At 40.8% G+C, this 18,414-nt stretch overlaps 1 protein-coding gene across 1 annotated transcript in view; it reads right to left on the reverse strand.

Moving 5' to 3' along the window:
- Positions 1 to 18,414, reverse strand: part of RPGRIP1 (RPGR interacting protein 1) — a 51,282-nt gene that overhangs the window by 18,274 nt on the left and 14,594 nt on the right. The window contains 13 exon segments of the mRNA XM_060418998.1: positions 3,559 to 3,697; positions 4,217 to 4,420; positions 4,959 to 5,140; positions 6,344 to 6,686; positions 7,143 to 7,294; positions 7,440 to 7,892; positions 9,933 to 10,050; positions 10,509 to 10,652; positions 11,118 to 11,278; positions 12,448 to 12,590; positions 14,175 to 14,248; positions 15,559 to 15,705; positions 16,543 to 16,566. Coding sequence (XP_060274981.1) covers positions 3,559 to 3,697; positions 4,217 to 4,420; positions 4,959 to 5,140; positions 6,344 to 6,686; positions 7,143 to 7,294; positions 7,440 to 7,892; positions 9,933 to 10,050; positions 10,509 to 10,652; positions 11,118 to 11,278; positions 12,448 to 12,590; positions 14,175 to 14,248; positions 15,559 to 15,705; positions 16,543 to 16,566 — 2,284 coding nt within the window.

Raw genomic sequence — 18,414 nt, forward strand, 5'->3', positions numbered from 1 at the left:
TCACTTCAGTCATGTCTGACTCTTTGTAACCCTATGGATTTAGCCTGCCAGGCTCTTCTTTCAGGGATTCGCCAGGCGAGAATACTGGAGTGGGTTGCCGTGCTCGCCTCCAGGGGATCTTCCCCACCCAGGGATTTAATCTGCGTCTCCTTCTTTGTAGGCGAATTCTGTGCCACTGAGCTCCCAGGGAGACCCAAGTACAGCTCAGACCTCACTTTCTCTCTCTTCTTCTCTGTAGTATTTTCCATCTTGTCATCTTTCATTTTATTCTGGATATTTTCACCAATTCTCATTTTAGTTCTGTCTAATCTGCTTTCAACCCATCTCTTTTCCTCATAAATTTGTGTATTTAGCAGTTCTATCATTTATATTGGTTTTCAAATTTGCAATATATTTTGCAAACATCTTGTAATTTGATTCAGGCAAAAAAATCCACATAAATGAATGCCAAAATTATTAGGTGAAATCTGATGAAGAATGTTTATATGGACTCAAAATACCTTCTCATGGATTACTTAGTAACTACCAAGGGGGAAATGATAATTTTATGATGAAAATATGTGGCAAAATGCTTTCTTAGCCAAGTGATCAAAGTTAACATCACCAATAATGGCACAAACTGACATCACAGACCTTCTAACGTGATGCAGTGAAAAGGATAGAATATCACTTCTGTGGTATTCCTGAAAAAGAAAATTCCTAACCTGAATCTAACAAAGGAACTTCAGACAAATCCAAATTAAGGCATGCTCCACAGAACAGCTCACCTATATCCTTCAAAAATGTCAGTATCATGAAAGACAAAGGAAAGAGGTTGTTCCAGATTAAAGGGGACTAAGGAGACATCACTGAATGCAATGTAAGATCCCAGATTAAAGAGGGGCGGCGGGAGGCAGCCTGCTATAATGGACATTATTGAGACAACTGACAAGTGGACTGGATATTGGGTAACAATGCACCCATGTCAAGCTTGCAAACTTTATCATTGTACTGTGGTTATATAATATCCTTTTTCTAGCTGAAATATATAGCAGTAAAGGGACATGATGTTTGCAAATTATTCTCAACTGCTCCAAGAAAAAATTGATAAGGCAAAATGTGAAGAAGGGTTAAAAGTTGGTGAATTTGCATGAAGGGATTTATGTGAACTTTTTTGTCTTATTCATGTAGCTCTTATATTAGTTTGAAATTATTTTAAAACTGTTAAAAAGCTTAAAATATAAATTTCCACAGTTCTAGTTCCTTACTAAAATTTTAAAGTTCAGCATTCATCTTCATGAAGGTAGTAAGCACAGTTGTTATGCAGGTAGTGTCTGATAACTCCAGTGCCTGGTGGCCTTCAGGTCAGCTCTTGCCTCTCTAGCCTAAAAGTGCCCAAAGCACAGTTCTGCCTCTCAGAGGATAAGAGACTCAGAAAGTGCCGCCATCAGGGTGCAAGACCAGAGTGGGGAATTCTGGTCTGAGGAGACACTTGCCTATGCTGGACAGAAACGAGGTTCAGACTGTATCCTGTTTAACCACCCCAAAAGTCCACCAAAAGCACAGTTCCATCTCTCCACTGCTTCCTCCAGACCAGTAATGTCCCAGGGCTGGAGTATTAATTCCAGCTCACCTCTCTGAGCTCCAATCATCTCCTTGATCAAGGCGAAGTGATTCCTCCCTCCCTAATTATTGGCCTTTTAATGCTTTTAAGAAACATTAAAACTAAAATATATATGTATATATATTAACTTCAACTTTTTATGTTTTTTAAAAATTTATATTTATTATTTCTGGCGGCTGCTGGATCTTTCTTGCTACATGTGGACTTTCTCTAGCTGTGGTGAGTCGCGGCTATTTTCTAGTTGTGAGAGCGTGGGCTTCTCAGTGTGGTGGCTTATCAGAGCAAGGGCTCTGGAGTACTCGGGCTTCAGTAGTTGTGATGCATGGGCTTAGTTGCCCCATAGCATGTAGAATTTTCCTGAAACAGGGATTGAACCCATGTCCCTTGCACTGGCAGACAGATTCCTAATCACTGGGCCAATAGGGAAGTCCGAAAATACATATTAACTTTGACTTTTCAGGTGTCATCAGTGGGAAAGTTGGTCTGAATTACCTAGCTTGCATGATTATAACATGAAATCATAACCTTTTCTATGTAACCCAAAAGCCTTGCTTTATTTTAAAAGAAATTTGGATTTAAATCACAAATGAACTGACCACCCTTCTTCTATTTCTTTGTAACCATAATTTACAAAACTCGAGTGAGTTAACATTTTTTTGTGTGTGTGAGTTAACATTTTATACTTGCTAGTTAGCTAAACTGGCTTGCTGTTGTTCAGTCTCTAAGTTATGTCCAACTCTTTTGTAGTTAATGGGATTTCCCAGGCAAGCAAACTGGAGTGGGTTACCATTTCCTTCTCCAGGGAGTGAACCCGTGTCTCCTACTTGGCAGGGGATTCTTTGTTGCTGAGCCACCTGGGAAGCCAGTTAAACTGGCTCAGTTCAGTTCACTTCAGTTCAGTTGCTCAGTCATATCTGACTCTTTGCGATCCCATGAACTTCAGCACGCCAGGCCTCTCTTCCATCACCAACTCCCAGAGTTCACTCAGACTCATGTCCATTGAGTTAGTGATGCCATCCAACCATCTCATCCTCTGTCCCCTTCTCCTCCAGTCCCCAATCCCTTCCAGCATCAGTCTTTTCCAATGAGTCAGCTCTTCGCATGAGGTGGCCAAAGTATTGGAGTTTCAGCTTTAGCATCAGTCCTTCCAAAGAACACCCAGGACTGATCTCCTTTAGAATGGACTGATTGGAGCTCCTTGCAGTCCAAGGGACTCTCAAGAGTCTTCTCCAACACCACAGTTCAAAAGCATCAATTCTTCAGCCCTCAGCTTTCTTCACAGTCCAACTCTCACATCCATACATGACCACTGGAAAAACCATAGCCTTGACTAGACAGACCTTTGTTGGCAAAGTAATGTCTCTGCTTTTTAATATGCTATCTAGGTTGGTCATAACTTTCTTCCAAGGAGTAAGCGTCTTTTAATTTCATGGCTGCAATCACCATCTGCAGTGATTTTGGAGCCCAAAAAATAAAGTCTGACACTGTTTCCACTGTTTCCCCATCTATTTCCCATGAAGTGATTGGACCAGATACCATGATCTTAGTTTTCTGAATGTTGAGCTTTAAGCCAACTTTTTCACTCTCTTCTTCCATTTTCATCAAGAGGCTTTTTAGTTCCTCTTCACTTTCTGCCATAAGGGTGGTGTTATCTGCATATCTGAGTTTATTGATATTTCTCATGGCAATCTTGATTCCAGCTTGTGCTTCTTCCAGCCCAGCATTTCTCATGTTAAACTGGCTAGCTAGCTTTAAATACATAGACTGCTACTTTCTTTGAGAATGACAGCTTGGTTGGCCTAACCAGCACACTTGTAACATAAAACTGAGCCTAGGGTCTCTAATACAATTGATCATGAAAAGTTTAACAATGAAGATGAAAGAAGAAAGTAAATAACCAGCTTTATAAATAATCCATTGTTACAAAGGAAAATCATATTTTAAAAAGACAATACCATTCACAGGATGTGGGGTTTCGTTTAGTATCTGTGCTGAATAGGATGATGTCATTTCCTCTTCCTTTTGCTGATTTTTTAAAACATGATCTGTGGAGATCTTAAGCCCTGAGAATTTCCATTCAACGTACTTCACCTGCTTCAGATACAATTATAATTGTAAATAAGTATACTGTATAATTATAGTAATTTAAAGTCTAATATTGCATAATATAATACAATATAAACACATATACTCAGTCACACGATATATATTTATAACCTCATATATGTGCCCGTATATATATTTCAAACCACATAGTAACTTTAATTCAGTTTCCTATGAAGAAGAGGTAGTATCAAACACATAGGTGTTCAATAAATACTTGTTTTTAAATTTATTTTGATTATAGTTGAAGTGACCTACTTAGGACTGTGGTACTATATCTCTAAGCATAAATTACAGAGTGTATAATCTGTTAAATTAAATTACATTGAAAAGAACTGAACACTCCAGAGATTTATTAAACTACTTATGTTTGTGGAAATACACGCTCACCACAAAAAGCTGTGATTATCATTTATCTTGTGTGCCTGCTTCTGCTTCTACCACTGAGAATAATAAACTTGGGGACACTACGACCCATACTTTCATTCTTCAGGGTTTCTAAGGCCTTACCTGTAGTGTACTTCCATTTAAGAGGTTCTGACTAAGATACTCCATTCTGTTCTTTCCTTGGAGACCTGTTTTTCTGCCATGTTTTCTTCTTGAGTAGCCTGTAACCTGGTGTTCCCTTTCCTTTCTTTCTCCCACCTGAAGAGGTTTTCTTTTAGCTTGATACTGCTCAGCTTCAGTGGGAATATCAACAGATACCATCTGGTCCTAAACAGAAGGATCAGAGACAGATTTACAAGGTGAGTTTAACAGCCATGATAATCAAGAAAGAGATCTGTGAGCCAGCATTAGACTTCCTTTATCTCTTGCCATGGAGCGGAGATATGCCATCTCTTCCCCTCCCTACAATAAAACCCAGCATTTTGTTCTATCCATAGCCTTATGGCATTATGAATGCTGCAGATTAAATTTGCAGAACATGACGACATTCATGGGCTTCTCAGGTGATGCTAGTGGTAAAGAACCCGCCTGCCCATGCAGGAGCCATAAGAACCACCGATTCAATCCCTGGGTCAGGAAGACTCCCTGGAGGAGGGCACAGCAACCCACTTCAGTATGCTTGCCTGGAGAATCCCATGGTCAGAGGAGCCTGGAGGGCTACAGTCCAGGGGTTGCAGAGTCAGATACAACTGAAGTGACTTAGCATGCACGCATGGCATTCACAGAAGGAATTTCTTCTACCCCAGTTGTAATACTGTCTTCCTCAAATCAAATCTTCCCCACAGGATTGGGGGAGATCTGCTACCTGGGGAGGAAAGGAAGCTTCTTCCTCTTCTACTGACGTCTCTAAACCATCCCTGGTGTCCTCCTCACTCTGAACTTCTGGCTTTGGAAAGCTCTCCGGCGGGAGGTAGCAAGACCCCCAATCCAGTTGCACCTGAACAGATCCATTGGGTTCCCCCACAGGGTCAGTGAGGTTAAAATCACCTGAGAGACGCACAGATATTAATAAAATCTGATCACAAGAAAGTAGGCACATGAGCGTTTATCACAACCTTACCTATGACTTCCCCAGTTTAAATTTCACATTTTGTTTGTAATTAACATCAGTCAAATAACCATGATGACAATACACTCAGAAGCAAAATAAAATATCAGTGAATATCCATAATCATTCAGAATATTTACTTCTGCTACTCAAAATATTTATTGGGGAAGACTGGTATCTCCAGGTTCAAGAAGGGATAGTCAAAGATGCATGGAGAGATATAGCTTGCTTGTCATCAGTCACCCAGTCAGTAAACAAGAGCACCTTCTACTATTACCAAACAGTTTCTACACCTTAGGCATACTAAGAAAACCATTATCTACATCCGTGGCCCCTATTTCTGAAATAACAAAAACCAAGAAGACTTAAGCAAAATGGCTTTTTTCTGAATGTCAGGCTTCTGCTTTGTAACACTGATTATTTTAACAGATGGCTCACATTGCCTCTCTTTGGCAAAGGATGAGTTGTGAGCAGAAGAGTCAGCTTCTTTTCTTATTTTTTTTTAAGCACTCGTGATATTGGGAGAACGGAGGCCTCACATACTTCCTGGAACGAAGCTTTTTTAATATGGTCAATACTGACTATAACCATCCACACTTCCTAGAGAGTTGACCCTTCTTGTACAACCTGTACAACCCTGGGTATGAATGTAGGATAAGGTAGCATGAAGTTCAGCTTCATACTGGGGTTGGAGGAGAATCCAAGAAATTTGTCATGGCATGGCATGGAAGACTCATTTGGATTTAATGTTTAAAAGAAGCAAGAGAATTATGATGAAATGTTACAGACACAACTTAAAATCTGATATCTAGCCATGTGCCAAGAAATAATAGACCTTAAGTAAAAACGAATACTGGAAAGCACTACAGAGATGGAAAATGTTGGTTCAGACACAGAGGTATGGACTGCAGAGTGGTGGGTCTACCCACTCGGGGATTGCCTTCTGTTGCTGAAGAGCAGCAGCAGAAGCCAGTGTTTCCATATGATTAGTGAGGCTCTAAGTCTTCTCTGCTGCTCTTCACAGTATCCTCAAATCCTTTCAGCGAGTTCTAAGAGAGACTATTCCAAGCAAGAAAAGTAGAATTAGGACAGGGAGAGGACACTGGGCAGAGCATAAAGATGTAATAACCTTGAACTCCTACCTTGAATGGATTTGTTTTGTGCAAGAGGAAGCAAGGGCACTTGGACTTGGCCAAGGTACGAGCCAGGCTCTGAGTCTTCGTCATCAAAAACGTACACAGAGAGGGCCTCCCGCCTCAGATACTGATCCAGGTCAGAAGTCACAAGCACTGGGAATCGAGCCAGGTCTCTGAAGTAGGGATTGTTACTGGCCGGAATGATGGTGGTGTCGTGGTCAGAAAAGGTAAAGAAGCGATACATGACGTAAGGACTGGGTTGGGCTCCCAGCAATCGGCTCCGGAGGCCACAGCATCGGATGATTTCCACCCGCAGCTCATTCTGATTCTTCCATGTCCCCAATCTGGACTGAAAAGATGTTGGTCTTGGATTGAGGAAAAGGGCAGGCTGAGAGACTCATTGCAGGTGAAGCCCAGAGCCCTCGATGAGGAAAAGCTATGACCTAAAGAACTGCTGAATCTTGACTGGGAAACAGAGATGCCTAGTCAACGACTTTCACCTGCCTTCACACTGGCTCTGGCAGATAACTCTCTTGGGGAGATGCTGGCTCTCAGGCCTCATCTTAGACAGTGGAACAGAGAAGCCACTTTGTTTATAGAAAGGAGATGTAGCTAGCTTCAAGGGCATGATTTCATTTCAAACTCAAGCTTGGCCGAGGGAAGGATCTAGACTAGTTGTGGGGTGGCAGTTTTTGTCTTTCACTCACATTCAACAAGTACTTATTGACAGTGGAAGACTGAGCTGCTCTCAAGACCTGTTTGACTGAGTGTCCTCTGAGATGCATGGGTTCATCCTTTTTCTCACCTCATCCTTCTGGGCCTCCCAGGCTCCAAGCACATTGGCTGCCAAGTATGCCTGGGCTTTCTTTCGCTTATTGTATGCTTGTAGACTGGATCTTATGGGGAAGCGCAGCCTCATCCAGTACTCTAGCACCCCAAAGACTTCTCCACCAGTTCCTGGGTAGCAGAAAGTATGAAAGGCATAGAGGCACAGATGGTGTGGCAAGGATCAAGAATAAAGGGAGAAGAAAATAGGAAACCACCAGCACTGTGGGAAATGCCACATTAATCCTGGCAACTGCGGGAGGTTGACAGCACTTACCAGTAAGTGTGGCAGAGCCGTGGACTCTCTCTGCAGTCTCTAGAACCCTGTCAAAGCAAATCCATCCAGCTGCAAGGGTGTGGTGCTCACTGCCTATTGCCTGGTGTAGATCAACCTGGGCTGAAGCCCCTTGAAGGTAGTGCAAGAAGAGGGAGTCTGTCTCTACCACATACTGGGAGGTGAAGTCATAGAGAGGTTGTGGCCCCACAACTAGTGGGGTACAGTGGGTTTCAAAGTCATAGAAGGAATAGGTGCAGAAAGTAATAGGTTGAGTGTCTGCAGCCTGAGCCAGGGCAGCAGAGGTCAGAAAGGCCTGATGGATGTGCAGTTCAAAAAGGTTCTCACTCTGATGCCGTGGAGAAATGTCCACTTTATCCTCATCTTCATAGGCTGGCAGTGGTTTCAGACATAACGGCAACTGTCGGGTGCCATAAGCCACGTCTTTAAGCTGTGCTAGAGGGGAAAGAAAACTGCCTATCCATTAAAAGGTAGGAAGTTTCTTCCTTAAGGTAAAGGAAGGTAGAAAGAGAATAAAAACCATGGTGGAAGTCCAGATTGTGACTATTTCAGGAAACCATGTGATTTTAAAAGAAAAGCAACAGAATGACAACCTGGTGCTTTGGATTCTGATGGCCAAATAATCCAATGCCTATTTTAACTAAATTGGAAAGTAAATGCTAACCTCAGGAGGTTATACTGCTAACACTAGAGGCACAGTTTCATCCATGGATGACACTGTTTTTGTTTACAGCAGGATCCTATGAATTAACTGATAATTTCATTACAGAAGCACAGAAACACAAAATGTAGATATTTACTAAAGTTTGGGATATTGGCCCTGGAGAGAATAGCAAGTTACAGTCAGTGTCTATTACATTACACTGGGCTCCATTAAGATATGATTCCTCTTTTCCAGTCAGATCAATCACAAGACTCTTCATTCTGTTAAGAATTTGATTTTATTGTAAGAAGGCCAAAAAACCCACTTTAAATCAAAGAGTAATAGAGTAAAAATTAGGGAGGGCGCTTACTGGAAAGAGGTTTAAAATATTGGCAATAGGATATAAAATAAAGATAGGTGAGACAGTCCACTAAATCTGTGCGTTACCTCCCATATCCAACCAACCTGAGATGATATACAGTCTGCTTCAAATTGGAGTATCTGAGTCGTCACAGTGTGTTGATGACAAGGGTCCTATTTTAAGAGTTAAAGTAGTAGAATAAAGATATTTGGGGTATATCAGAATGTCTTCCTGCCCAGAAGTGGGATACAGGCACTGATGAGCAGTTTCTTAATTGATAAGATTAATAGAACTAAAGAAAACATTAAAAGTTTGCATTACATGATACAAAGACAATAAATTCTAGCATATAAAGAGCTTCTAAAAATTAATAATACACTATTAAGAAAAGGGTTAAGGGCAGGGACAGGCAAGACAGGCAAGTCTCAAAACAAGTAATACAAACAACTGGTAAACAAAGAAAAACTCTTTAGCCTTATCAGTAATGAAGGAACTATAAGTTAAAGCAAATGAATCTTCAGAAGTAGGTAAGGGTATTACACTGCACTATCCCGGGAGAAAGATCCTGAATCTGAAAGACAGGAGAATTTCAATACAAAGGATTTCCTTTGTTACTTGGCAGGGACCTTTTAACAGACTTACCCTGGTATGCATAAGTCATGCTGAATGACCCACCTCCCTTTACTCTAGTTTCATGCTCACTCAGTATCCTTATTGATTCTGCTTTTCCAAAAAAAAAGTTGCCCTGAGCATATTCTCAAGGCAGCAGTGAAAGAGCCACTATCCTAGAGTAACAAATTAACATTCTGGTATAAATCTCAGTCTTTAGTGCATTTGGTTAATATGAGTCAGGTATCTCACCACTGAGTGTAATAACAAAGCCAATTTTCTCACCATGTAAGGCTGGAGACCAGATCCTGGTCACCAGTATACTGAACCAAACATAGAAAGTATCACATTATAAAATTTGCATAAGTGTCCAGCCACCTACACTGCTTTGTAGACATCCACAAACTGCAACAAAGAATTCAGGAACTTTCCGAGAGAAATCATAGAAAGAGATGATGAGAGAGGAGTGGTGAAGCTCTATTATCTCACAAACACTGTGATCTAGGCCTGGCTTCAAGAAACAATCTTGAGAGAAGGCCCTCACTCACCTTAGGACCAACAGTGATACACTGATTTTCAGAGTAGATTCTGCAATGTCTGGGCCCTGTAGAAAATCTCCAGAGAAATCAGAGAAAATACCCTGATGTGATGCAGGAAAAGAAACTGCTGGCCATGTATTAAAATAACGAAGATGATACGATAAAGAACAGGAAGGCTAAGTCATATACCGAGACACAGAGGGGGCCCTCTCGACAGGTGCAGAGGGCAGCAAAGGCATTTAGCCGTGCGACAGACCCTAAGACGAAATGAACAAACTACTAAGACTTGCCAGATACTGGAAGGCCATGGCTCCTTAAAATACCTTCCAGCTGATTGATACGCTTGTTCTTGAGGTCTAGGAGCTGGTTCAACCTCTCCAGTTTTTCTTCGTGATCTTTATTTTCATTATCGGCTTTTGTCATCATTGCTTCCAGTTCCTCCTGAAACGAAATAATGTCTGAACTTTGCTATCTCAGTGGCCCAGAACCAAAGGGCCCAGATAAAAAGGTGGTACTTCGTGGGTAAAGGAGACTCCACTACCCCCTTAGCAGGGCAGATTCATCCACTAGAAAAAGGCTTGGATTCCTTACAGACTCCTCCAGGACCAGTTGTGCTGTTAGTGCCAAGAGGTAGTATTTTTCCTGGGTCTGGCAAAATTTAAACCCAGAAGCTTCCCACTTGCCATTTTCATTAGCTGGCCCCTTTGGCTTCTATTGCCAAGGTGCCATGGGCATATGTGAGCCCTCAAGTGCAAAAGACAGCACATTTGTGTTTTCACAGGACAGCCTATCACCTTGCAACAGCCCTGGAAACTTGGGTCTTGCTTCATTCCCAGTTTTGTATGTGGTTCCTGTGTGCCCATTTATCTGTCCCCTTCCTGTACCATCTTTCCTTGCACCTGATAACACACGTTGATTTTGCGCTGCAGAATAAGCATGTCTCTGGTCTTTTCTAGTTCCAATGTGGTCTCTGCATGCGATACTTGCAACTCACTTAACATCTGGGACAGTTTTTTTTCTTCCTGGTTTTTTGGTTCACAGGGCTACAGAGGAAAAAGCATTGGTAAAACAGAGTAGAAATATGGTAGTATAGTAATAACTATTGTCTAAAGTAGCTGCTGGTAATCATAAAGTACCAGCAGCAGAATCTATTTCAAAATGTAGAAGAGAACCTTTGTTACTTCACAAGGCTCTCTGCCCTAGTTACTCATGTTCAGCAGAAGCAGTGAGTAAGTTACACAACCTCCAATGGATGTTTGCTCTTCAGTAGATCATTGCAAGTCCTCATCTGGAAAAGATTCTAAAGCTTATGAGCTGTACAGTGTGGGGAAAGTCTGCGCAGTTCATGAGGCTGTCTCTACTCTCAACCTTCTCATACCCTTCCAAACAGTGTCGTCAATCAGGACAAAATGTTATTCAGTGAGTTTTCTAGTCCTTTCATCTTTTCAGCAGATATTTGCCAGGTATCCCCCTATAGAGGAGACTTGCTTGATTAAAGATGCTCTTACCTGTATCTGAATGGTCTCTTGAAATAGAGCTGGGTGAGTGGCTGGTGCAGATTGCCTGTCAGGAGATTGGGAAAATGTGCTTATATTTTGGAGATCCTCTACTTTCTGTTTATGCTTCTGAAGCAAGTTGGTGACCTCAAGCTCCAGATCTTTGTTTTGAGCTGAGGAAAAAAAATACAGAAAGCTGAAACTCTGTTACCAACAACCACGCACCAACAACCGTGCTAAAGTTGGCCCAAATGTGAATTACACTTTCCCACTAATGTTTAATTCATTTTATAAACTTGCCCTTAGAGAAGTAATTTTCTCTGATTTCTACAAAGCGATTCCAGCTTATTGACCCTGAGTTGACACTTGGAGTCCAAAAACAACAGAAAACATCAGCAGAGCTGTAGTACGGAATGGGGTACTAACACCACCACAGCAAAAATCAGAGCCACTTGACTGACTAGGTAGTCCAAAATTTTTGACAGTATCTCCTCAATGCTTCCCCAACTTGGTCTGACTTCTAAGCTATTGGCTCCCTGTGACACCCACCTCCACACCCACTCTGGGCATTTGGACATTTCTATGTGTGTTTCAGGGAAGGAAAGTGATCACCATTTAAATTGATTATTTCACTATCAGGCATTAGAGAGGAAGTTACATTAGATTACCCACAAGACCTCACTCATACTTCATACATACTACAAGGATTCTTAGAAAGTACTCCTAAGCTTTATTCTTTTACGGTTCCTGCCTCTGTTTTTCTTGATGTCATATTTCTTTTCCTCCACTCTGTCATGTGAATATACTAGAATATGATGAAATATAAATTTGATAAGACTAAATATCAAGGTCCAGACCAGCGAAAAGAGAGGAGACAAAGGTCTCTTTGACAGTACTTAAAAATATTTAGAGTAACTACTGTGATATAAGAATTAAGACAGGGGGAAATGCCAGTGGTAATGAAGATCAATAATCTGCTTCTCAATTTCAGGTATCAGATGCTAAAAAAGAAAACAAAATACTTTCCAACCATCCTAAAATGACTGATGAGAAGGCAGAAAAATTCATTTTCAATACTTTCAATAAATAGTTTAAAACATTACAAATTAAGAAGTGGCGTTCTCTCACATGGAAAGCCATCATGTAGGGAAAAGTATACGTGTGAGGTAGGTGTCATGCTTCCTTGATTGTGAATCTGACCTGACTGCCAATGTTCTTAGTCTAATTATCCAGTAACCCACCCCAAACACAAATAAGATCAAGAGATGGGGTTGGAGATGCTGGCCCGAGCTCCTTTCTCCCCTACCAGATGTAGAGAATGCCTCATTTGAGAGAGACCTACCTTTCTCTTGTGAAAGCTGAAGTAAGATTTCTCTCTTCTCCTTCATCTCAACATCCAGCTGATCCTGCAACTGAGAGACTTTCTGCTGTAGCTGTTCTCCAAGCTCATGGCTCCACTGAGGCTGATTGCTGCTATCCAGCATGCTGAAAACGGGCAGCAAGTAAGGAGGGAGAGGAGAGTTGTCAGATGGACACTCAAAGTTGGGTGACAGGACGTCTTTATTACACAGTTTCAGCATCTCCTGGGCCTAGTTCATCATTCATTTCCCAACATGTTTTTTTCTGCTCCTGCTTTCTCTGTAACTGTCATTTACCAACTGCCTTGGAACTTCTGGGTCCTACTGAGTTGCTTAGTATCACTTCTGTTTAAGTCTCAAATAACCCCCTGAGCAAACAACCCAAGTCTTTCTTATCTATTTCCCAGGGAACTTCTCCAGCATGAAGGCTTGCTTTAGGCAGGGAACTGTGTACCAAGACATTCTCAGGCCTGTTAGATTAGAAATAAGAAACAGAATATTTCCTTTTTCTCTTACTCCTCTGTCTACCTTCACCAGTGGCTACTTTAGAGAACGCTCACCTTTGAATCAGATTGTAAATTACTACTGTAGGGCAGGAACTAATCTCTCGGTGACTGCATCCTGAACACCACTATATCTAGATGACAGGGCAGACTCATCTTCAATGTAAAACACACAGTTCCTGATTATTTACATAAGTGAAGCTGACACAACTGAATTATTTACACAAGTGAATTGCTTATGCAATCAAGCAATTATTTCTACTTATGTCTTTTTCCTATTTATCGTTTTAACAAATGTGGTCTAAAAACAACTTGTTTAAGCTAGTACTGAGATTTCTTGGCACTTTCTGCCCATACATTACATGATGATCTGAGAAGATAATGTTATGAATAAGGAAGGGAAGAGGCCAACAGTAATGTTTGTCACAGGGAGTCTTCAAAGTGGGTAAGGCTGACACTTACTTCACTGCATTGAAGAGTGTCAGGTCTTCCCAGGATGCTCTCATGCAACCTCTCCAATCTACACCCTGCTGTCCTTACGTTAGTCAGAAGGAACATTTAATTTTGTAAAATTTACAGTATTTTTAATTTCAAAATACATGAATATACATTTGTTGTGAAAAATTAAAATGATACAGAGATATTTAGAATAAAAGCCCTATTTCAGTCCTTTCATCTCATTAAAAGTTTGGGGATCCACACACATGACATAATTTAAGTCACAACACATTATTTTGCAATTTATATTTTCTTTTAACAGTGTATCTTAGGCATATAGGTCTAATAACTTTATACTGTTTCAGTGTGGGGTACAACATGATTTATGTAGACAATCCCTCTCAGGAAATTTTGACTGTTTCCATTTTTTTTTTTTTTAACTTTTACAGATTAAAATAACAATGCAGGAATATTTAACATTCTTATTGCAGAGGTATCTTTGCACACACACAAGAGGATTTCTTTAGTTTTTGTTTCCAAAAAATGGGTTATCTGGCACAAAAGAGATGTACCTTTAACGTTTTGATAGATAAGGTCAAATTCTCTTCCTAAAAGAGTCTGTCAATTTATATTCTCACTGTGTCGAGTACCAGTTTCCCCGTGTCCTTATCAAGACTAAGAATTATTTTTATTGTTTAAATTCAGATTGCACTTTTCTATAACTGTCTTTTATAACAAACAATGTTCTGAGATCTAAACTTGGTTCTTACTTTTCTAAGAGTTTGTCATAATTGTCATTCAGCAATTTTCGTTCTTTTTCCAAATCTTCAACTCTCTCCTGAAACTAAGAATGATAATAGAATGCTTGAGATAAAATTTTAAAATCCATTGCCTTGCACAAGCTCTCCCTTTTCTGTTGCGGGATGGGACTCGTGGGGGAGATTTTCAATATTCATCCCCATGTCTGTGAAGATCCGTTCAGCTAGAAAGACCTGAAGCAATTTAAGGTGGGAGAGAAATTATTATCGGAATTAATGAGGATTCCCTGAATTAAATTTTTTTATTGTTAATAAAAACATTTCTTTTGCATTTTATACAGAACCTGAGCCTGCACCATGACTTGACAGTTACCCAGGGGTTCACAAGACAGTATTATCCATCTCAACAGTGGTTCTGGGTTGGGTGGGGAAAAAAAAAACAACACAGTGGTTCTGGGGATTAGGGATCCACGTAAACACAGGCACAGCAGGAGTGCATTTTTAATCCTTTCTTAAAGAGAAAAGGCAGTAGAGTCTTCGGAGTCACTGGAAACCTGTGCATATGGGGCTTCTAAAACAAACACTATACTGTGAGCTCTTGGGGCAGGGCAGGATAAGAACCCTGATAAACAGAGATATTTGCTTGTGGCAGGGAATGAGGAGGGAGGCATACTATCGAATTAAATTTTCATGATGTCTGGGTTTCTACTGGGAGGGAAACAGCAGAACGTTATAAAAGAGAAAAGACTTTGGAGAATAGTTGTTTAGTTGCGAAGTCGTGTTCGTCTCTTTCATGACTCCACGGACTGTAGCCGGACAGGCTCCTCTGTCCATAAGATTTCCCAGGCAGAACAACAGGAGTGGGTTGCCATTTCCTTCTCCAGAGGATCTTTCCAACCCAGGGATCAAATCTGTGTCTCCTGCATTGGCAGGTGGATTCTTTACCACTAAAGGTGAAGTGAAGTCGCTCAGTCGTGTCCGACTCTTTGCGACCCCATGGACTGTAGCCTACCAGGCTCCTCTGTCCATGGGATTCTCCAGGCAAGAATACTGGAGTGGGTTGCCATTTCCTTCTCCAGGGGATCTTCCCGACCCAGGGATTGAACCCAGGTCTCCCACATTGGAGGCAGATGCTTTAACCTCTGAGCCACCAGGGAAGCCCTTTACCACTAAGCCACCAGGGAAGCCAGATGTAAATGTAAACCCCAGTATTTTTCTAGTTTTACACCATTACAATACTGTAATCTTGAGCAAATTATTCAATCACTTGGAACCTCATTTTTCTCATTTGAAAAAAAGAAAAATACCCATATTTTTGCTCAGATACACTTTTTAACATCTTTGAAATTGGGATGTAACATACAATTGATGGTATCTTTCAATTATTGTTATTTACCTCCTTCAGGGTTATCTGCAGGATGGACACATCTTCCATTTGGCTCTTCAAGCTCACAGCCTTCTTGCTCTCCTCCTTGAGCTCCGCCCTAAGTTCATTCACTTGGTTGAGGAGGGCATCGTGGGCTGCGCCCAGGATTCCCTGATTCTGGGGCAAAAGGAAAGTTGCTCTGGGGATGTTTATAACACTCAGCAGGAGGGGTCTCAAGAAACCAACAACCCCAGCATCAGCATTCCCTAATGGATGTCTCAAAGAAGGGTTTTGATTTAAAGCATGGTCCTTTGCACTGTAAAATAACCTTGTTTCTTACCCTAGCATTTCTCAGAAAGTATCATTTCCCTGTTGGTGAGGATTTTCCACTCTGGGAAACTAATTCATCACTGGAGCCTTGATTTTCCTGAAGTTCAAAACTCAACCCTAATTCTAAGTAAAGTGCCACCTTTCTCAATTGCCTTTATCTTCTAAGACACTTAAATGCTTTTTACGACGACATATTTCCCTTTGTGCACCTAGCAAAGTGACATGTTAACTCTAGAAGTTAAATGCATTTTTCTGATGGAGCCTTCTGAAAGGAACAGCTGTGGCTGATCATGTAAGGAACTCGACCTTAGTGACTCTTAATCATGGATGTTTACCTAGCTTCACCTGTACCCCATTCACAGAGGTACAAATATTTAATAACTCCAGAGAAGGTTCACAACAATTTTGCTATATCTCACCACCTCAGGCATGCTAGAGGACTACTCCTGGGAAAAAGTCTCTGTAGCAATAGGCTCAAAAATACTGTTTCAGACCTTATATTTTAATTTTTGTGAAAACAATGCAATCTGTATTTCCTGATAATAGTGACAGTATCATTTGTCTTAATAAAATTACGTTTTATTTAGTTGGCTAAATTCTGGTGTTACGTTACTTGAAGATTCATTTGGGTTTCATTCCTCTGATTATCCAGAAACAGAGATTTAAGGAATCTTTATTAAGTACCTTATGGAGCAGAGTTTCATATGCCTGAAAGAAAGAAATAGATGTTATCCTATTGATATACCAAGTTGATATTTATTTTGATATTTATCTCTGTATTACAAATGTTTAAATATTTAAAAGATGTTACGAACATTTCCCATAAATCAAGTCAATCTGTGTGCCGGTTTACTAACTGCTGCTCCCTTTCCCTGATCTAGCTTGCCAGGCAGTCTGTGAATATAATAGATCATGGCGTTTCTTTACAAGGGTCAGCTATGCAAATTTGCATTGCACTTGGTGGATTTTCCAAGAAAGTGTATTCTTATTTTCAAACTAGGTGCTATCTCTTTACTCATCATGCTTCAGAAAGGTCACTTTACAGTTTTGGAAACAGAAATAACAACAATAACCAAACTCACAGCAACAGCTACTATTATTGGCTGAGTAATTACTCTGTGTTACATGTTACTGTGTGTTTCATTATCTCTTATATTACGATCATCATAATTCTTTCACACATATTATATCACTTAATATTTACAGCAAATCTGAGAGGTACTGTTACCTGAACTTTAAAAATGAGAAACTCAAAGTTCAGAGAGCTAAGTCACTTGCCCAGAATCACACAGCTTTCAAGAGGCTGAGGGAGACCTATACCTCAGCCTGACTCCAGAGTCTGCACTACTGACCTCATATCACTGATAGAGATTAAGACAGAGATTAAGAGGATGAAAACTTATCTTAGTATATGTGTAATAAAATATGACTAGAAATGAAAACTGCTTTAAAAAACAAGCTGTAAAACCTACATTTAAAAAAAGTATTCACCACTTTAGGTCTTTATACTACCACTAATATGGGTAAGGACCTTCAATTTAGAATGGCTTTCTCCCTTTTTCCCTTCAATGCAATGGAGGAATGGATGGATTTTTAAAATATATAATTCCACAAATACAGCTATTTATCCATATGATTTTAAAATATCTTCCTTTCCAGATTTCCCATCCTTTAAGTGTTACCAAAACTATTCAACTCAAAAGAATACAGGCATATGCACAGTTCTTACAAAATACAGTTTGGGAGGTTGACCTTATAAAGATACCTTTGCTAAGCTGCTTCAGTTGTGTCCAACTCTGTAAGACCCTAAGGACTGCAGCCTGCCAGGCTCCTCTGTCTATGGGATTCTCTAGGCGAGAGTACGTGGGTTGCCATGCCCTCCTCCAGGGAATCTTCCTGACTCAGGAATCAAACCTGGGCCTCCTGCATTACAGGCAGATTCTTTACTGCTGAGCCATCAGGAAAGCCCCAAAGATGCCTTTGCTGCTGCTGCTGCTAAGTCGCTTCAGTCGTGTCTGACTCTGCACGACCCCATAGACGGCAGCCCACGAGGCTTCCCCCATCCCTGGGATTCTCCAGGCAAGAACACTGGAATGGGTTGCCATTTCCTTCTCCAATGCATGAAAGTGAAAAGTGAAAGTGAAGTTGCTCAGTCGTGTCCGATTCTTAGCAACCCCATGGACTGGCTCCTCTGTCCATGGGATTTTCCAGGCATGAGTACTGGAGTGGGGTGCCATTGCCTTCTCCAAAAGATGCCTTTAGTCCTCATCAAAACAGACATACCAAGGGCAGAATCAACTGTAGCTAATCCCACTGAATGGCACCACCATCATTTAATCACCCAAGCTGGAGATGCAGGAGTTACCTCTTATTTCTCCTTTTCCTTCACCACTCTACTTTGGTGATAAAGTCTATTCTTCTAGTTCTGGACCTCTAACACAGTCCTTTCTCTGTAAGCCTCTTTCACTGCCTTGGTTGGGACCCTCATCCTGAATCCCCTGGATCACTGCACTCGTCTTTTTTGCTGATTTCTTTGGCTTCAGTCTTATATCAGCC

The sequence above is a fragment of the Ovis aries genome, chromosome 7, assembly GCF_016772045.2.
Source record: "Ovis aries strain OAR_USU_Benz2616 breed Rambouillet chromosome 7, ARS-UI_Ramb_v3.0, whole genome shotgun sequence".
NCBI lineage: Eukaryota > Metazoa > Chordata > Mammalia > Artiodactyla > Bovidae > Ovis > Ovis aries.